Genomic DNA, 20011 nt, shown 5'->3' with positions numbered 1-20011 from the left:
GTCCTAGATCTGGGCACTCGACAAAGTTTTTTTTTATTTTTTTCTTCTCCATTTCTAGAAAAAAGATTTTTTTTTTCTTTGCCGAGTGTCCTAGATCTGGGCACTCGGCAAAGTTTTTTTTTCATTTTTTTCTTCTCCTTATTTCTCAGAAAAAAGATTTTACTTCTTTGCCGAATGTCAAAAAAAAAAAAAACTCGGCAAACCCCATCTTTGCCGAGTGTTTTTTTTTACACTCGGCAAACCTCCTCTTTATCAAGTGTTTTTTTTGCCATGTGTTTTTAGAGTAGCACGCGACAAAGAACTTGTTTACCGAGTGTCAAAAGAATACACTCAGCAAACATAAAAACACTCGGTAAATTCGACGTTTCTGGTAGTGACGCAGATGCCGTCGTCACCGCTGCAACGCCAGCAAAATGACGCGGCCTCAGCTCGATCGCCCGGCGAAATCAATGAGCTATTACTCTATTAGTCCGCCACACGAACACGTACTGTACGCACACGAAAGCCGTGCAGTGCCCGGCCGGACGATGGAAACGCTTGTACGGTCTGGATCCCATCGATCAGATCCGATCCACTACCTAAAAAATGATTGTTAGGTGTGGCTCGTAACTCTCTGTACCGATGGTTTTATCAGCCATTGGATGGCTACAAATCGCTAATTTATAGAGACGGTTCTTAGATTGTTCCTACAAATCGATTTATATGGGTAGCTGAATATTGAACCGCCCTACGAATCAATTTCCAGAAATCACGAAAAAGAGACAAAAATAGCATTTTTTTAATCCGAGGTGATCCCCATGAGCAGCCACACACACCCACTCTATCATTGCAGCATTTCGCTTACGTGTAAACTCCTCTACCACTGCATCTCACGATCACTTATGTCTATATTTCATTTTGGTTCCCCACGTATTATACAAAATTGAGCATAAATTGATTATTTGAGGCCCTAAACTAATTCAAATAAAAAAGTTGTCAACTACAAAGTTTTATAACTTTTTGAGATCTAGAACTTTTATTTTCGTAGTTTCTCCATCTGAGGTCACTTATAAAATTTGAATTTCAAATTTGAGAAATTCGAACGTGGTTTTCCATGACAAGATGATTTGAAACGAGAAAGTTATCGACTACAAAGTTTCATAACTTTTCAAGATCTACAACTTTTATTTTTACTGTTTATCCATCTGAGGTCGTTTAAAAAATTCAAATTTCAAATTTTTAGAAATTCAAACATAGTTTTCCTTCACGAGATGATTTCAAATCAAAAAGTCGTCGACTACACAGTTTCATAACTTTTCAAGATCGACAACTTTCATTTTTATTGTTTGTCCATCCGAGGTCGTTTAAAAAATTCAAATTTCAATTTTTTGGAAATTCAAACATAGTTTTCCTTGACAAGATGATTTCAAATAAAAAACTTGTCAACTACAAAGTTTCATAACTTTTCGAGATCTGCAACTTTCATTTTCGTTGTTTCTCCATCCGATGTCGTTTATAAAATTTGAATTTTAGTGCTTAATTTTTAATACTTGGCGTCTATTTGAAGGGGCACTTCAATATTGAGTCGTCCCTACAAATCCGATTTATAGAGACGACTGATAACACCGATCGCCCCTACAAATTCATTTGTAAATGCGGCTTATTTGGTAACTATTTGTAGGAACAAGAAAAGGATAGTGTTGCTATAAATCGTTTTTTAATAGTGATCCCGTCAGTATCCCATTATTACTCCTGCTGCTGTCGTCTGTCGTGTTTATTTGTCTCTCTCTCTCTCAGTACGTACATTACACGCGGCGTCCACGCGGTCGTGCAAACGACTAATATAATGTTTCACTCACTGTCAAATCATTCGAAACAACAGAGGTAAAAAAAACATTCAACACACACACACAGAGAGAGATCCGATCCCGTCAGTATCCCATTATTTTCCACATCGTTGTCAGCGACAGATTGTCGTCCCATGCCAGGCACAAACTGCACGTGCTCGAATTGTTGCACATGATTAGTGTGTGTGGTTAGCTGAGATTCTTTTCATGAATAATAATATGTGGGTGACTCCTGAAGCAAATCGTATTCAAATGAAGCACATGATTGAGGCCGCTCTGACTCAGCTAGATGCCACCGGGAGCCCGCCAAGTGTGATGAGCTATTAGAAAGGGATAATCACGCTGAGTCGCTGACATGAGCCGGCCTAGCTATTCTAGTCGACCATGTCCATGTAGGAGTCAACAGATGCGTAATCAATGGTGTTTCGATCGTGTACTGCTCTTTTTCTCGACGCCCCTTGCCCATATATAGGAATTATTAGGAGGTGACTGCTTTGCTATAGAGGCACTAGGTCAGGGGCTTTGTGATGGGGCTTTATAGAACTTTGGTGTAATAAACTGAGATGTAAATTTCAAAATAAGAAGTTCATTGACTCTGCATGGTCTCTACAAGGGAAAAAATTCATGGTGAAAAATAGTTTCTATGATCCTTTATTGCAACAAAGGCAAGTTGCATGTTAGCGAAAAAAAAATATTGTAACAAATGAAACTATGATTATGGAAAATTACTTTCAAGTTCTAATCCCATTAGATGAGTCAAGCCTGATTTTTTTGGCCAGGAGGGGAACACAATTTACAATGTAAAATAGGTAAGATAAATATTTCGTGCTAGGTTTGGACCAAAATTTTTTTTCTAGACAACAGGATCTGTGCCGCCCTGTCCATTAAGGCTTATGAGCGGACCAAAATCCAGCAGGCTCAGACCAGGCCCGTGGTCTAGGATTTACAGCCCAGAATGCCTTATATGAAACACTTTTAAACTCTGAATCCTTACATTCTAGGATAGAGGGAGTAATATATCTTCCCTTTATGCAAACAATCTGCTTACGTTCGATTTCCATTTACCATTACCATTACAGTACATATTTAACCAGATCGCCTTGTGGAAACATTGGACCTCCATACTACAACAGTTTCTCCTTCTCCATGCATATAGTACTACTAGTAATAACTAACTTGACGCCAGATTCTTCATAAACAGGCCTTGCTTGAAACCTGAATAATACATGTCACTAGCTGGCTTGGTTCTTTGTTGCACAACTAATCGCCTTCAGGGAAACGACGATGACAGGGTACTTGGTCTTCACTTCCTGGAGGTGCACTGCGACGTTCTTGGCATACAGCTCGAAGAGATCGTCTTGTACGTGCTCGCCGAAGTGATGCGCGATGAGGGGCCCGATCACGGCCCTGATGGACTTAGCGACGTTGACGCCGCTCTGGACGTCATCGAGCACGAGGTCGCCGTCGTCCTCCGTATCGTCGTGCGGATCCCAATTGGACTCAAAGAGCTGGATGTGGGTGATGTCGAATGCCTGGCTCTGCCTAATCACGTCCCTCACTTCGTCCACCGACGGGGCGTAGAACGGCAGGTTGAAGGAGTCCAGTTTCTCCTTCTCCACACGGCCCTGTGCCATGGTGGCAAATGCAATACATCAGCTAGCTAGGGTTCATCGGTTCAGTTCAGGATTTCCTTTGATGGATGATGTTGCACAAGACAGGAGAAGAAAACAGAGCAGACCTCTTTGACGAGGGACTGAAGAGCCTGCCCGAGGAGGCCCCACATGTAGCTGACCTCGCCACGGAGCACGTCCTTGTTCTTCCTGCCGAGGAACGCCAGCACCATCTGGCCACCGGACACGAGCTCCCTGTGGCGCAGCCTGAGGAACAGCGAGAAGTCCTCCTGGAACTGCCTCCGGTACAGCGCCACCACCGCCGGCGGCGTGGTCTCCCAGATGTACATGTTGCCCTCGTTGAGGACAGCGCCTCCCGCGAGCTCGTCGGGGACCTTGGAGCGCCACATGAGGCAGTAGGAGGAGTGGAAGAGGTGCACGCAGCGGTCCGGGAACAGCCGGGTGTAGAAGGAGCCTGGCAGCCCGGCGACGTAGTACGGCGGCAGCGCGTCTCCCTTGTCCTTGACGGCCAGCTTCTTGAACAGCTCCAGCGACTGGAACACGAGGTTGAAGTCGTTCCCGGGCAGGTCGTTCAGGAAGAACTGCACATGCGTCGCCGGGGGCTGGCTGCAGCCGGCGGCGGCCATCGCCAGATCCTCTCGGCGGTCGGCGACCGCTCCGAGCACCTCGGAGACGACGAGCAGCGTGTTGGGCCCCGACGAGCAGCCGAGGTCCGCGACGACCATGGCACCGCCGCTGGAGGAGAGCGACGACGCGTGCGCCGCCGCCACGGCCTTGTGTAGCACCGGCCTCGTCTTCAGTATGGACTTCTCCTGAGGAACATGTATAAGCGAGTGTTGAGACGAACATGCATATGCATACAGGTCCTCAGTCATGCGGATGCAACATGAGCAGATCGGCAGAGACATGCATGATGTAGAAGAAGAAGCACAGGTACAGTACCTGAAGCCTGGAGTTGGAGGCGTAGCTGTCCTCGCCGTCGCCCCGGCTCATGTGGAGGTCGCGCTCTACCTTCATGGCTACTAGCTTCACTAACGCCAGGTGCTGTTTTCTGATGAGTGAGAAGCTTGCTTGCTTATCACTCTGCTGTGGTAGTTTGCATTGCAGAGCAGGAGAGGGAGGGGGCTTCTCAATTTATAGGCCCAGCCTGCCAATCAGCACTCATGAGCACAAGCTGAATATTAACACTGATCTGCTGCACTTAACCAACCCAAACTGACGTTGCTTTAGGGTTTAGCTTTTCTCTCCCGGTGTCCATCCTACGTGTCTGGCGTTCAAATCACAGACGCAGCTTCGTCATGCCTTCCATTAATCACCTGGACCTCTTTCTCGTTGGACGTTGGTGGTGTCTCAGTTCCAACCCAATCATATCATTATCATATATTCACCAGCATGTGCATATTAGTCACAAACTCAAAAAATATTTTATATATGACGATCAATAGAATCCACACAGGCGTGTTTAATGTGCAGTTCCTTGCCGTCGTATAGTAAATGTACATGTCGCAACGCGTTGACGAGCCGTGTGTGAACAGGAAATGGCATTGGTCCTTTAGGACTGACCATAATCGGGCGATCAATCTGAACCACTTATAATAAGATAAAGTGGTGGTGTGATGCAGATGTTAAACAGAGAAGCGATTTTTTTTTCAAGTGCATTTTCTTTACTTGCCATAATGCCCTTATACGTCCCTCTCTACGATCCCTTATTGGCCCGGGCTCACAAACCATATATAGCAACGGTACAAAGTATGATTCTAAGCACACGCATCAAGAGCAGGTATTACATCCATTCCCCATCCCATCGAGAAAGAGAATTAACGAATCCTAAGATAGACAGGGAGAGAAATGCAAGGCCAGAGGCCACTCTTCCTCCGGGTTTTCGCGAGAGAACCAAATCTAAGTTGGTGAAGATCATGATTTGGGCTGGCGTAGCAGTTCCAATATGTATTGAAACAAATGACACGATTGTTGGACAAATCTCCAAGCCGCAAATCGTCTAGGTACGGTGACATGTGATGAAATAAGTAAATTATGTTACAACGTACATGCACATTTCTATAGAAAAGAAAAAAAAAAGACTGATGAACAGCTGTGTGGTTTCTAAAAAAAATCCCCCGCAAACACCAGTAACAGTATATATTGAATGATAGGTATACATATTGAACAGTAGCAAAGGCTCTCATCAGCTTCTTGGAATTTTAGATGCATGGATAGTGGACGTGTTTTTTCACTAAACGGTGAACAACGCCTAAAAACACCTCAACAACATGTTTTTTTAGAACTCTTTTACAGTGGTGGGGTACTTCTCGGTTCCTCTTGGTTCCTAAGCAATTAATTAGCGCTAATAAATTTATGAGTGAAAGGTTAGTATTGTAATTGCGGCCCCCTCCCTCTCCCACGCAACAGCCCACGCACGAACCCCAGCCCCCACGCCGAAGGGGTACACGAGGCTGTCGTGCACCTGTAGTCGCCGTAGCCCGAGCCGGCGCTGCCACTCCCATGCCCTTGCTCGGCGCCGCCGCCATCGCCTGCCGCCACCGTCGCACGAGAGGCCGGTCAGAGGCCGTCGGTCCTCTCTCCTCCCCGACACCCCCGCCAGACACGAGCGGCTCCTGCGCCCTTGCCTAGCGCAGAGGCGGACCAGCATCGTGTACGAGTTCGCCTCCGACAACATCCCCTATCAGATTTTACCAGCCCTCGCTGTCGCGCGGCGCCGCCGGCGGCGGCCGGCCGTCGCTCTCCCTCCTCCTTGGCGCGCCCGCCTGACGTGAGCAGCCCCAAGGCCAAGGTTCGACAGACACGCATGAACTCATCTTCATCGTTTGATTCTTTTTGTTGGCCTTCCGTCCGATTTCTTTATTTATGATTTCTTTTGTTTTTTCTTTTGCATCCCTGACCCTCTTAGGTGATTTTTTTCCATTGACTTTTTTTTATAAAAATAATTATTATGGACCTTTCAACTGTTGATTTTCTCTAAGATAAATTTTCTACTATCAAGTTGTTAATGTAAGTTTGATCAGAAACATATTCTTATTGAAACCTGGTTTAGCAGGTGATTCAACTAATCAAAATGTGGATAGAAAATTTAAATAGTTTATTGTCTAATCTAGTCTAAATAAATGTATCTATGCGATAAGCGACGAGGCTAGCATGTAAAAACTCAAGTAAGTTTTCCTTTATAATCATAAGTATTGTAAACCTGTCAGCAACACGTACTCCTTGTTAAAATAAATTATAGCTTTTAAATTTTATAAATGGTGAAACATAAATAATACCACCCTATAGATCGTCTTGGATATTCTAGGTACATAGTTTTTGCTATACACATAGATATACGAAATGTCTAGATACATAGTAAAGGTAATATATCCATAGAAGAAAACAAATAACATGTAAGTGGCAACGCACGGACATATTTACTAGTCTAATATTAAAGGGAGAAAAGTTTCTTCATATGTCATTCCTCATAACCATCCGATGGGAATCTGATGGATCCAATATCTCTTGTACCCGTACGGGTTGGTGTCAAACAACGGTGTGTAGTCCGATACTCTGATTCCAAAATGAATTGGAATACAAGGCGTTTTTCTAGTCCCTCGCTCTTTCCCATGCCTATATGAATTAGAGAAGAGTGTTACGTTATTCGGACAAAGTCCGATTCCAAACAAACGCTTGACGTGATTAATTATTGGACAAGTCTCTAAGGCCCGCGTACATATATATATATATATATATATATATATATATATATATATATATATATATATATATATATATATATATATATATATATATATATATATATATATATATATATATATATATATATATATATGCCTGTTAGAGCAGTACACATGCAGACATATAGGGTACATAATTGATCTCAAGACGAATCGAAACACATGGCATGATCGTTAAATAAATAAATCTCCTAACCACAAGTCGTCTAGGTGAGGTCACACAACAAATTACACATTGTCTGCTGTAACACATGGACGTGTTTGATAGTCTATATATACCGTGTATAGAATGAACAAAAGAAGAGACCACAAAGACAAATATATAATTAGATCGGTTAAGTATGTACTTGTAGTACATATGCTTGTCTAAGAGACTAGTAAGACCATGTGTGGAAGCATGTACGGATGGATGAACAGGTAATACTAGTAGCCAGGACCATTTGGTTACACACGCAAAAGGTACGTACGGGAGTACTAGATAGAGTACATGTATACTGGCGATGCATGAGCGGGTGTACGTTTTACATGTGTATCGGTAAGGTGTTAATCATGCATTTAATTATGTGCGTGCCGTGTGGTTGCCTTTGCTTCACACGGAGTGATGGTGAGCGTGAGCGGCACTACCGTATACCCCAATTAGCTTCACCATTTCTGTAGCTTATAAGCTAGCCGATACTATTTTGTTGTGAGAAAAAATACTATATTATAACTGATAAGCATGGCTAATAAAATAAGCGAACAGGTTAGTCCCATCAGACGCATCACCAGGCACCCAACCCAGCCGCTTTCTGTACGTACGTGTTCCAACAGGCACCTAGCCTTCCAGCGTGTCTGCGCACGACGGAGACCGGCGCTGTACCTGCGACGTCCTCGTCCTCGTCCTACGACGTTTTAGGGCGCGTAAAACAGACGCCGGAGTACCGTCTGTAGATGTATATTTGCAAAAAACACCTGCTCTCGTGACATTGAATGAAGCGAGAAAGGAAAGCCGTCCTCTGGTGAGGCGATGGCAGCGGCGTGTGTTCTGAGGCTAACATGACGGCAGAAGCGTCGTTGTACGGGACGCCGTCTCCTAGCGGCGTGCGTGGGGATCTACCTGCGGCCAAACTTGACGCGAGTTCCTCTTGTTCCGCACGCGCTGAGTTCTTCTCTATTGCCCTGTCGATTCGCAACAGCAACACCTTCCTTCCTGTCGTACGAGCTGTCTGTTCAACCGTCTGTGTTGTAAATACCAAGAACTTATAGACAGCCGTTGTCTTTCTGTTGTACATGCCCTTAAGCATGCGGCCACGGCGGCGGCGCTAATTAATTACATTCTTTAATAAAAAAAATAGTCCCGCAGCTGATTCAAAAAAAAAATCCCGCAGCGTGCGACGACCTAGTACTTGGATCTACTGGTCTGCTGGTCGTGTGTGTGTCTGATGATGCACGTACACGATAGTACGCATGATGCGGATGCCGTCGTCACCGCTGCAACGCCAGCAAAATGACGCGGCCTCAGCTCGATCGCCGGCGAAATCAATGAGCTATTAGCTATCTACAACCATAACGCTCAAAATACTACCTATTTATTCTTTGGGTAACACTACAGGCAAAAAGTTCAATACCTATTCAATATCTTCTCTAACAATAAGATCCAAAATAGAATCATTTCTGCAAATGGATTTATAGGAGAGAGGATACTCATATTTGGGTTATACCTCTTAGACAATCCATACTACGTCTTCTGTATAGAGACTGATTTTGAATCTCTTGCTACTTATTAGTGTAGGTTAGACAGTCTTAGTCCGCCACACGAACACGTACTGTACGCACACGAAAGCCATGCCCATGCAGTGCCCGGCCGGACGATGGAAACGCTTGTACGGTCTGGATCCCATTGATCAGATCCGATCCCGTCAGCCCTTGTTTAGTTGGGAAAAAGTTGAAAATTTGTCTATTGTAGCACTTTCGTTTTTATTTGGTAATTAGTGTTCAATCATAGATTATGAGGCTCAAAACGTTCGTCTCGTAATTTACAACCAAACTGTGTAATTAGTTTTTTTCGTTTATATTTAATGCTCTATGCTCGTATCGTAAGATTCGATGTGATGGATACTGTAGCACTTTTTAAAAAAAACTTTTCACGAACTAAACAAGCCTCGGTATCCCATTATTACTCCTACTCCTACTGCTGTCGTCTGTCGTGTTTATTTATCTCTCTCTCTCAGTACGTACATTACACGCGGCGTCCACGCGGTCGTGCAAACGACAAATATAATGTTTCACTCCGGGCGTGTTTAGTTCCCCTCTCAACTTCTAAAAAAGTGCTACAGTACCCATCATATCGAATCTTGTGATACGTGTATGGAGCATTAAATGTAGATGAAAAAAACTAATTATACAGTTTGGTTGAAAAATTGCGAGACGAACGTTTTAAGCCTAATTAGTCCACGATTGAACACTATTTGCCAAATAAAAACAAAAATGCTACAGCGGCCCAAATTCCAAAGTTTGGGCAACTAAACACGCCCTCACTGTCAAATCATTCAAAACAACAGACGTAAAAAAAACATTCAACAGAGAGAGAGAGAGAGATGATGATGATGATGCTATATATGTTTCAGTACTCACTATCAATCAAAACCAACCAAGCGAAGGAGCTAGCAAGCGAGAGACAAAAACAGATGTTTCATTCACTGATGAGTCGTCGATGCCGTGAGCGCCGTTACGCCAGCGAGAATGACGCAAGCACGCAGCAGAGCTGAGCTCCCCTACAACGTCTCTCTCCGGCCGGCCGGCTGGTCAACTGGACCTGTTAAATTATTATTAGTATTACGTTGATGAATTGTTTTTTATGAAAGATAAAGACTGCTCACAGGAAACAGACCTGGACAAGAGAAAACACGTTAGAGCATCTCTAAGAGTTCCCTAAATCTTCTCATAATCTTTAGTTTTTTGTAAGATAAGAAAAAATCTCTCTTCAACTGCTCGTGATACATCCTCCTAATTCGCTCGTAGACGCTGCCTACTCCAACTCTGCAAATAAACATGGAAGGAAAGTATATAGTAGAAGGAAGGAAGAGGCACGCAATCAGCTACGGCGGGAAGATGACAATTGACAAAGAGCAATAGTCCAGTGCTACTCGACAAGCCAATCCAACTCCCGAGCACGAGAGGACGACGTTGCCTATTGTCTTGCAATGCAGGCTGAATTTTTTACATTTTAGTCTTTTTTTTAAGTTTTTCATAAATAGACCTCCGGCGGTTCAGAAAATAGACCTTTAGCTCGGCGCCATTGATGCTGACACCGAGCTAACACATCTCGGCGCCAGCATAGAGTAAGATATCCTCGCTCCTAATACGATAGTTGGAGATGGTTGTCAGACTCATGTTTCTATGGCCTTATCTGCATTTCCTAGTACTCTGTTCAAACGGAAAATTCTATCATATATGTCTTAGCAAAAGAAACCAAATATTCAACCATATGACCACAATAATGGCCTATTTCAAGCTCCGAAGGGACTAGGCCATAGTTGGATTTAACACCACATTCGCACATGACAGGAGGTGCTTTGTAAATTACCCTTTCTTTCTTCTTTTCCTTATCCTTTCGCGGTTCTTCCAGCCATTGGTTCTTAGGACCATACAACCACTCCTTGAAACGACACTTCACCATTAAAAACACCTAAATAAGTAGACATTAGTACATGAACACATATTGCTCAATATTTTAACACATACACTTTGCACTTACTTCATGCTTGTTTGGACACACAAACTCCAACGTATTCTCAGGGTTTATCACAGCTTGATCTCCACAATGGCACAGAGAAGGTTCCTCGAGTCGTCTAACTGTGGCTAGGTGCTTCTCCTTAGCCGTCATTGGCGGAGGGTTAGGGGGGTGGAACCCACCGCTTGAAGTGCTCATGTGGATGTCTCTCTCTAAATCAATCGTCGAAAAGGAGATACCTAGGATCAAACTTGTCTGCACCGTCGATCCACTGAAAGAAAAAGCACCTCTCATGGTCCTACACAACGAGATTCCAACAAAATATTAGTAGCATACTTACACAAATAAAGAAAAAGGATAGTGGAAACAATTTATTACAATAAAATGACTGCATGTGTAGAAGCAAAGCGCCGCTGTGTCCGGATGTTTCGATTAAAAAACATGGGCCGGGAAACCACAGTCACAGTTAGGGATAGGGAGATTAGGAGGGACATTGGCATCTTTGCTAGACGCATCGGGGTATAATTCTCGAGGACGACCCCGTTTTTGCCAAAACTCCTCCTGAAACATTTCTTGCATCTAACAAAACTGATATAATTTAACAAACATAAATCAAAACATCACAAATAAATGTCAATAGGAACCATAACTACAATACAACCAATTTTGTTCTAAGAACCCAAAGCAGTTAACATTAAACCATAAACCTAGGGTTTCCCATTTGATGCACAACAATGAACCCATAACATAACTACGTGCGCCTAGGTTTGCTAGCTTTTTCACACCTTGGCATCATCCCACGGTTGTATAATACATATATTGATGGATACAATGAAACCCTAAGTGATGACGATTATTACGTTCAAAAATTCGACTAATACATACCGAATCGATGCAAAAAAAACTAGGAGGGGAGCGAGGATACCTTGCTCTCGAAGATCTACAGATCAAATCAAAGTTTTCAAGGTCCAATATGCTGATTCGTGAGGTAGGGTGAAGTGGGGAGAGAAAAAATCCGAGAGGGAGGAGAAAGAAGAGGAAGAATGCTCGGACAGGAAGGTTGGCTAGGGTTAAATGGCAGTGAGCTCAGCGCCAGTCAGATTTCTGCGTCTATCGCGCTTGCGCCTATGTACCCGCCTATTTTCTGCATATGTATTCGTACCCTCGGACGGACACACGCGTTCGCACGCCCGTGTACGCTACTGCGCCACGCGCCTTCTCCTGCTGTTGCATCTGCCCGAGAGAGCATATGCATGGGCCCACCCAGCTGCATGTAAGAGAGAGGGAGCGCAACGCTCTGTGCCCCAATGCAAGGAGACTCCAGCTGCATGCAAGAGAGAGAAAGAGCACGACGCACATACTCAAATGCGAGAGGCAAGAGAGGGCATAGCGCACGTGCGCTAATGCGAAAGAGAAAGGGAGGGGGTACAACATGCATGCATATGTATTGAGCTGGCTGCATGCTCTAGTGTGTGGGACCACGCCTAATGGTGCAGGGGCGCAAGGTGCAGCGCGTGCTTGCCCACGAGTCAGAGTGCGTGGAGAGCAGCACCTGATGCAACATATTGAAACAAGGTGAAAACAATTGAAACATAGTGTGGCAGAACCGCCTAATCTAATGCCTTTTAGGAGTACTTGTCTTTCATTAGACACTAAATACTCAAGGGAGCACACCAAATTATGCAGTTCCGTTGAGCACACTCTAGGGGAGACCCGAAAATTCACATTTTTTCATCAGAATCACAAATAAGAGAATAAAGCTTACAATATTTTAGCTATTTATTACATCACTTTTCATGCAATATCAGAGTATAATATTTATTATTATAACAGTGGAATGTAATTATGTTATCAGAGTTATGAACAATTTAATTTAACAGTGGAATATAAACATATGATCAGAGTTACAGCGGAAATAAATATCTATTCCTGACATGATGAAGCATTGACATATAAACTATGACAACAGATTATAAAACTTCCATTTATAAAAATATTTAGTGAGAGTTATAAATAAAAACTGTGATCGCAAAGTAAAGGAATCCTCTCTGAGCCCATCAGAAGTAATCCACACACAAGGGTCAGCTCTAGCATCCACCTGTCACCTGCAACAGGGAGAAATAAAACCCTAAGTACTCAATTGTACTCAGCAAGACTTATCCAATAGGAGAAAAGAAAAAGACTCCAAGAGTATGCAAGGCTATCTGGCTTGTGGGTTTACAGCATCCGTAGGAAGCATTACTAAGCGTACGTCCTTATATTCAATTTTATTAGCAGGCAGCATTAGTTCATTAACTAACCATTCTATTTAAGTACATATGCTACTTTCAAGCAGGTGGTAAGCAATTAGAATCATTTTATCATATTTCATCTTCTAGTTCTTACTATGGTGCTAGATTGTAGACAAGTCGTACCGGATTGTCTAGTGATTCACGAATCAATGTGCCCAACTAGGTACACCGAAACACACGCCCCACTTGTATCCTAGGCACAAGCAGGACTAGCCTGCCACTCTCTTATCATGGGGTCTAGGTCCCCGTCCAAACTTGGACTCAAGCCTCCACTCCTGAATCCCGGACTCAGTGCGGTGCTTAGACCTCCACCATCCCCGTCTCCAATCAGTCGATCCGAAAAGAGCCAGAATCCATAACAAGAGAGCAACAAGCATTCCCTGCGCCCATACACAAGTATGTACTCGGGATAATAAGTCTGTGACTTGCCTAGAGTCTAATGCAACGGCCGATCCTTAACCGACACAGGCGGAACAAATGCAATCCGAGCCACGCTCAAATGCCAAACCAAGTCCAGATCCAAAGTACCATTCCACCCGGTCTTCAATTATCATTCATATATATTCTAGGTGATAATAATATAGTAACAACAATAATATTTTCCTATCCCTCGCGAGTGACAAGCAATCACTCGACTTCTACCGGAGTCCTGTAGCATACCAATCTACACGATCCTATCATACTAGTAAGACTCATAGGATAAAGATATATATATATATATATATATATATATATATATATATATATATATGCAAGTGGGTTTCATTCAACTCCTTAAAACTTAATGCACAAATATAATTTAAAGTGCAGAAAAGTACGAGTTATGCACCGGGGCTTACCTGGGTAAAATATAACCAAAAGTTAGCATTCCATCTTCGTGACATGATCCCTAGCACCATCTTTTTAGCTACTCCGTTTGATACCATTGATCCACCGTCGTTCCTATTATGATATGTATTGATGCAAATGTAGAGACGACACAATCAATCAAAAGGCAACAACAATTCATAAAATACGAGTGCATAAACCAAGCTAACAAGCTAACTCCTATGACTAATATATTAGCCAAGTATTGACCTCACTAAACAAGCATCATTTTCATCAAGTACTAATTCTTACCAAATCAAGTCTCTTTTTGATTTATTAATGATTTAATATACTCGAAACTAGGGCACATTAACTACTCTAGTAAACTAATTATTATTGGGCTACAAAAAATATAGAGAATACCCGAAAACACTTTTAACCTACTATAAAATTTTTAGAGCTAACACTATCATCGATTTATCATGGAAATTCCTACAAGTTTTCATTTCAACAATATTAAGCATTTTAAAATAATTAGAGCAACCCTGGAAACATTTTAAAACTAGATGAACCAATTACGCTAATAGATAGATCATAATTTTAGGAACATAACAAAATTGGTTTGACATTTTTATGATTTTTCTACACTTTATTTTCAATTTTTGGAGAGCACTAAATTAACAAAACAAAAACAACACAGAAAGAAAAGGCCTGAGCGGCCAGACTCGGCCTGCTAGCCAGGCGTGGCCCAGCGGCAGCGATAACGGCACAGGCGGCGTAGGCGGGCAAGCGGTTGCCCAACAGCCGGAAGCGGCCGACCCACGGTGGCCCAACCCGAGAGGCACCGGCTCATTTGCGAAGAGGCCCCTAAGCTTTTAATAATTCAACCCATAGAACATCCAACACTATGTAGTACTATTCATCCAAGTCTAGTGTTTTGCATCTGGACCTAAGAAAAAGTTCTATTACAATTCTCACCCTTCTCCCTCCTTTGGTGAAGCGGAGGAGCATAGGACGGCGACTCCGGCCAATTCCCGTCGGAGGGACGACAGCCAAGCGACACAGGAGTAGCAGCAGACTCGGCCATGCTCATGGGTGCCGGTGGCCTAGCCAGAGACAGGGCACGGCACGGCGGCCACGTGTAGCCGCAGCATGGGTGACCCGGTGCACACGATGGCGGGGGTGCTACGGGGTGCGGCGGCTTGCGAGTACATGCTCCTCGGCACCATGTGGACATGGCACATCCTCGGCTACGCCATGCTCGTGCCAGGGCAGGGTGCAGTGGCCTGGCCACGTGCGTGCAATGCGGCGATGGCCTAAGCAGGGGCCGTGGTGGCTCCAGGTGACGTGGGCTACGGTGAGCACGCGTGGGGCACGGCGGAGAGCGAGACGGAGGTGATGGTGCTGGTGTCCGAGCGTAGAGAGGGCAGAGTAGTGGAAACAGCGGTGACCGAGCTCGAGCCTTGCGGCGGGCATCAGCAGCAGGGGCAATGGCGGTCGTGGCCTAGCGCGGACGATGGGGGTGGCGGTGTTGCAGGGCAACGCTAGCTTGGGAGGGGCAGCGCTGGGGGACTACAGAGCACTCGCGCATGCGTGCGAGGGGGCTAGGCGATGGGTGGGGGGAGGAACGGTGACGATGGTCCAACGTAGGTGGCAAGCAAAGAAAAAGAAGCTACCGGTGGCCATGCTTTTATGCGAGCAGCAAGAATAGCGCCTTGCCCTGCTGTCCGAAGGGAGTGCGTGTGCACGAGTAGCACAGCGCCGGCACCAGACGTGGGCATGGCCTACTAGGGCATCCTCGCCACAGTGGCTGTCATAGGAGCGCACATGGTCGGGCATAGGACTGCAGTGGCATGGACAATTGCTCCCTAGCACAGGCGTCGTACCGCAGTAGCAACTCGGCCTCGGCCATCTTCCTTTAAGGTGCTCCCGAGCAAGGACGTGAGGGAGCATGCGCACATGGCACCTACTGCGCTCGTTCAGTGTGGTAGCGGCAGCAAGCAGAGCAGACGAGGGAGAGAGCGAGCGGGCGGGCAAAGACGAGGACAACAGTAAGGACACGAGCAAGGAGTTGAGGTGAGTGGCTAAGATCGCTCGCTATAGGTGTCGGTTCACGAGCAGAGCGCCAACGACACAGTTCACAGCACGATCTAAGGAGGTTAGGAGCAATTTTTGGAGCAACAACGCAAAGTCAAACCACTCCACAAACTATACCATGCTATGGAACAAAACATTAGGGTGTTATGTAATTATTTTGCGTAAAACAAATCACCACAAACAGAGCTTTTAAATATAATCTCAGATTTTTACCATTGACGCGAGAAGCTGGTTTTTAAATTTTAAATTCGATTTTTGAGATCGCAAAAACCCTAATTAACACTATTTGCCCTCCAAAACCAAAGTTGCATTTACCTCAACACAACATGTACTTCAATTTTTATTTAAGTACCAATCACAAGTTATATTTTATTTTTGTTTATAAAAATATTTTTCATGCTTAATCAAATAAACAAGTGATTCGCTATTTATTTGCTATCAGGCATTTTAAGCACTTTCTTCATACGTTTTCCAAAACAAGCCCTAAACCACTTTTTTCCACATGATTATTTAAAAGTTGTTAAGCACCAAGACAAGTTGACTAGCGACACTTATTTATTTGTTTTATTTACAAAAGCGAGTCACGCAAGATTCATTTATAATTTCATGTGTGCTTTAAACTTTTAAACCTGAAAACTTGTTATGCTAATTTCTCTTAGGCATTAACCTAGGTGCTAAGCAAGCTCGTAACACCAGAGGTGTTACACATAGTTTGCAACATATGTCTATAACCACTGTAACATATGCAACATCCAAATAAAACACTTGTAGCATACGTCTGAAACAGGTGAAACATTTGAAACATACACTTGCAACATATGTGTATAGCCACTACAACATATGCAACATCTAGATGAAAACATGCAACGTAAAGATGAAACACTTGAAACATTTGGAAAACACATTTGCAACATACGTGTATAGCCATTGCAACATATGCACCATCCAGATGAAACATATGAAACATACACCTGAAATGCATACGCTGGTGCGGAGCTCGATGTGCACGGTCACCCGTCATGGGAGCAACAAATGGCGCATACAGATGCAGGCCCGTGCTCTCCTCACAAACTCATAGGGCTGGTCATTCTCTCTTTGGTCACCGCTGGTCATTCTCTCTCTGGTCACCGCTGGTCATTCTCTCTCTAGTCAAACCGCACATGCACGGGCCCCACACGACGCATGCGTCCCAGCCTCCCAGGCGAGTGGCTGCATGCGCTCTCAAGCGCTAACGCACGGAAAGGACAGGTGTGGGTCCCTGTCTGTAGGGTCAAGATGGCAGACTAGAGAGGGTGAATAGTCCTTTCTAAATTTAATCGTATCGGCTAACTGAAATAAATGCGGAATTTAAAACTATCGGTCTAGCCAAGACTACACCCCTCTATCTATGTTCTCTAGCACCTTGCAAAGATCCTAATTAAGCAACTCAGGTTCTGGACTAGCTAGAGCTCTCCTGATCAGTTTTAGAAGCAAGGACACATAAACCTATGCCACTAGTACTTTGCACACTAGGGAGCTCCTACATAATTCTAGTAAGCAAAAGCACAAAGCTCCTAAGCTCACTACCAATGCTCAATAACAAGACAACCAATGCCAAATTAGAGAGTGCAAATACTTAGCTATACAAACTAAGCAATGTGACTAACAAGGTTACTCAAACCGAATTAGTCACATAAGGGAGCTACTTCTATGCTACACAGGCTAGAAGGTAACTAGTGAGCTACATAAGCTAACTAATTACAAGAGCAACTACACAAGCATAATGTATATGAAAGTAATTACAAGCTTGTGTAAGGGGATGCTGTCGATGTTTGACCACCGATAGCCTGCCACGGGGGTACCCGGGGCAGTATGTTCGGGTTTCAGCATATGCAGAACTCGATGGTTAACGCTAGAGACAGTCGATTTATCCTGGTTCAGGCCCTCGATCGTAGATCGTGTAATAGCCCTACGTCTAGTTGGTGTTAGCTTTTGCGTTGGATTGATTATGAAGCGTTGTGTTGTGTACAATTGTTCTCTTGAACTCCTGATCTAAGGAGCCCTGCCCTCCTTTATATAGTCAGGAGGTCAGAGTTCTAGTCGATTTACAATGAGGATTCCTAGTAGGATTATGGAGTAACATTGCTACTAAGATTATAGGGGAAGGATCCTAATTAGACTAGGTCTTCTCCCTTCCTTGCGGGGTGTCCCATGGGTCCCGCACTGACAAGCCCCCGAGCACTTCATGGTTGAGTTCTGGAAGCCTCGTCTTGTTCCTTCAAGTCCTGTTGAGCAGGAACAAGCGTCGTCTGAGTGCTTTCTTGATTGAAACCGTGTAGCGCTTCGTGAGATCTTTGCCTGGTGTGTACCTTTTTGAAGAAAAAAGTACTCCCATATGGATGTAGCCCCCGAGCCTCTTGCTGTTTGGCACAAAGAGCTTGTGGGTCTTTTCTTGTAACCTTCCTGATTCTTCGTCGAAAGGCTCCCCGACTTCTTTGTTGAAAAAAGGGCTCTGATTTAGCTGTGTTCGGGTTATTTTTATCTTGTGGCCCTAAAGCCATCTGTCATGAAGAAGCATTCTGAGTGATGTGCGCTTTTTGGAGAAAAAAGTACACTCACTAAGTGTAGCCCCCGAGCCTCTTACTATTTGGAACAAAAAGTTGGACGGTCTTGAATCTGAGTTGTTTAATAGAACTGTATACCTCTCCTTTTGCAGCCCCCGAGCATATATCCGGGTTGTTTTGTTCAGGAAGAACTCGGAAGCAGGGTTTTGACATATTCTCTAGTAGTCTGCTATTGTCAGATGTAGTTGTATGGTGGTGGTTGAGTGTGAATGCCTTTTGTTCATGGGTTGTACTGTGTCGGTATATTCTTCCGAATATGCCCGTCTTCGAGTACTGTTCCCTCTCGCCTGAGTCTTCCATTATTGAGTCCTGTCTTTTCACTGTGTCCTTTGTTAGACTTATTTTGTTGGTACTTCTAGTCCATGTGCACCGCTCCTTTGATCTCTAAATACCCTCCCGGAGTGCTTGCTTTCATCCATTGAACATTCTATTGAAACCTTTGTGATCATTAACATGTTAGTTTGTGAAGTAGAGTAGCCCCTGGGCGTGTTTCGTAGTTCTTGTGTGTCTTGTCATAGCTGGAGGAAGTCTTGTGATAGGGATTAGAGGTAGGCTAATCCCGCGACAGCATTGTACCAGGTTGTACGTGGCGGTAGTTGGAGAAAGTCTTGTGATGTGGACTTTGTTCCTTCATCTGGTAGTTCTGGGTTGATCCTCATCGCCTGTCTTGAGACTGTCCGGTGCAGATCAACACCATATCCAGCATCACATCAATCTTGGGTAGACAGATGCCTGTCGGCCTTCTCTGCTCCATGTTGTCCTGCAGTGCTGCTGATTTCCGCCTTGGATGCACTATATCCATCCTTTGAAGAAAACAGTGTAGCCGATGGCAGTTTGTCCTTCCGAGTAGCAATTTGGGACACGTAGTCGTTCTAGAGCCTAGCCGCGTCCGTGTTCTTCTTTGCTACTTTGCTTTTTGTGGTACCGAGTATGTTGGGTCTTGTAAGATTTGTAATCTTCTATTTTTGAAGTTGCTTGTAATGGAAAGAATCTTGTCTTCTGAGTTGTCATTTATTTTTATGCTATAGTTCCGGTTGTTCATGATATTCCCGAGTTCTTTTCGTAAGAACCGAGTTCTTATATTCCTTGTGAAGTTGCCCTTCTTTTCTTATTGGTTGACGGGTTGTTCTTGCAGTTGTCTGATAACTCTGCAGTAGTGCTGGATGGATAAGTCTGAAATCTGCTCGTTGAATTATACCGTTGTGTGGATTTGTGCCCTCCATCATTTTAGCTGTGTCAGTAAATGGACCATTGCGTTCTCACACGGTGCTTTAATGGGCCTGGTGGGCCGTTTTTAATGC

At 44.2% G+C, this 20011-nt stretch overlaps 1 protein-coding gene across 1 annotated transcript; it reads right to left on the bottom strand.

The window, feature by feature from the left end:
- Window positions 1-2827: 2827 nt before the first annotated feature.
- On the bottom strand, window positions 2828-4546 carry LOC136472772 (anthranilate O-methyltransferase 2-like). Its single transcript, XM_066470478.1, has 3 exons — window positions 4400-4546; window positions 3565-4269; window positions 2828-3451 (listed from the first exon to the last, which is right to left on the bottom strand). The coding sequence occupies exons 1-3, from the start codon at window positions 4472-4474 to the stop codon at window positions 3059-3061; spliced, it is 1173 nt and encodes a 390-aa protein (XP_066326575.1). The 5' UTR covers window positions 4475-4546; the 3' UTR covers window positions 2828-3058.
- Between the last annotated feature and the right edge of the window lie 15465 nt (window positions 4547-20011).

The sequence above is a fragment of the Miscanthus floridulus genome, chromosome 8 (genome assembly GCF_019320115.1).
Source record: "Miscanthus floridulus cultivar M001 chromosome 8, ASM1932011v1, whole genome shotgun sequence".
NCBI classification, from domain to species: Eukaryota; Viridiplantae; Streptophyta; class Magnoliopsida; order Poales; family Poaceae; genus Miscanthus; species Miscanthus floridulus.
Note: the sequence above shows the minus strand (reverse complement) of the source record. Positions and strands in the feature narration are given on the sequence as shown.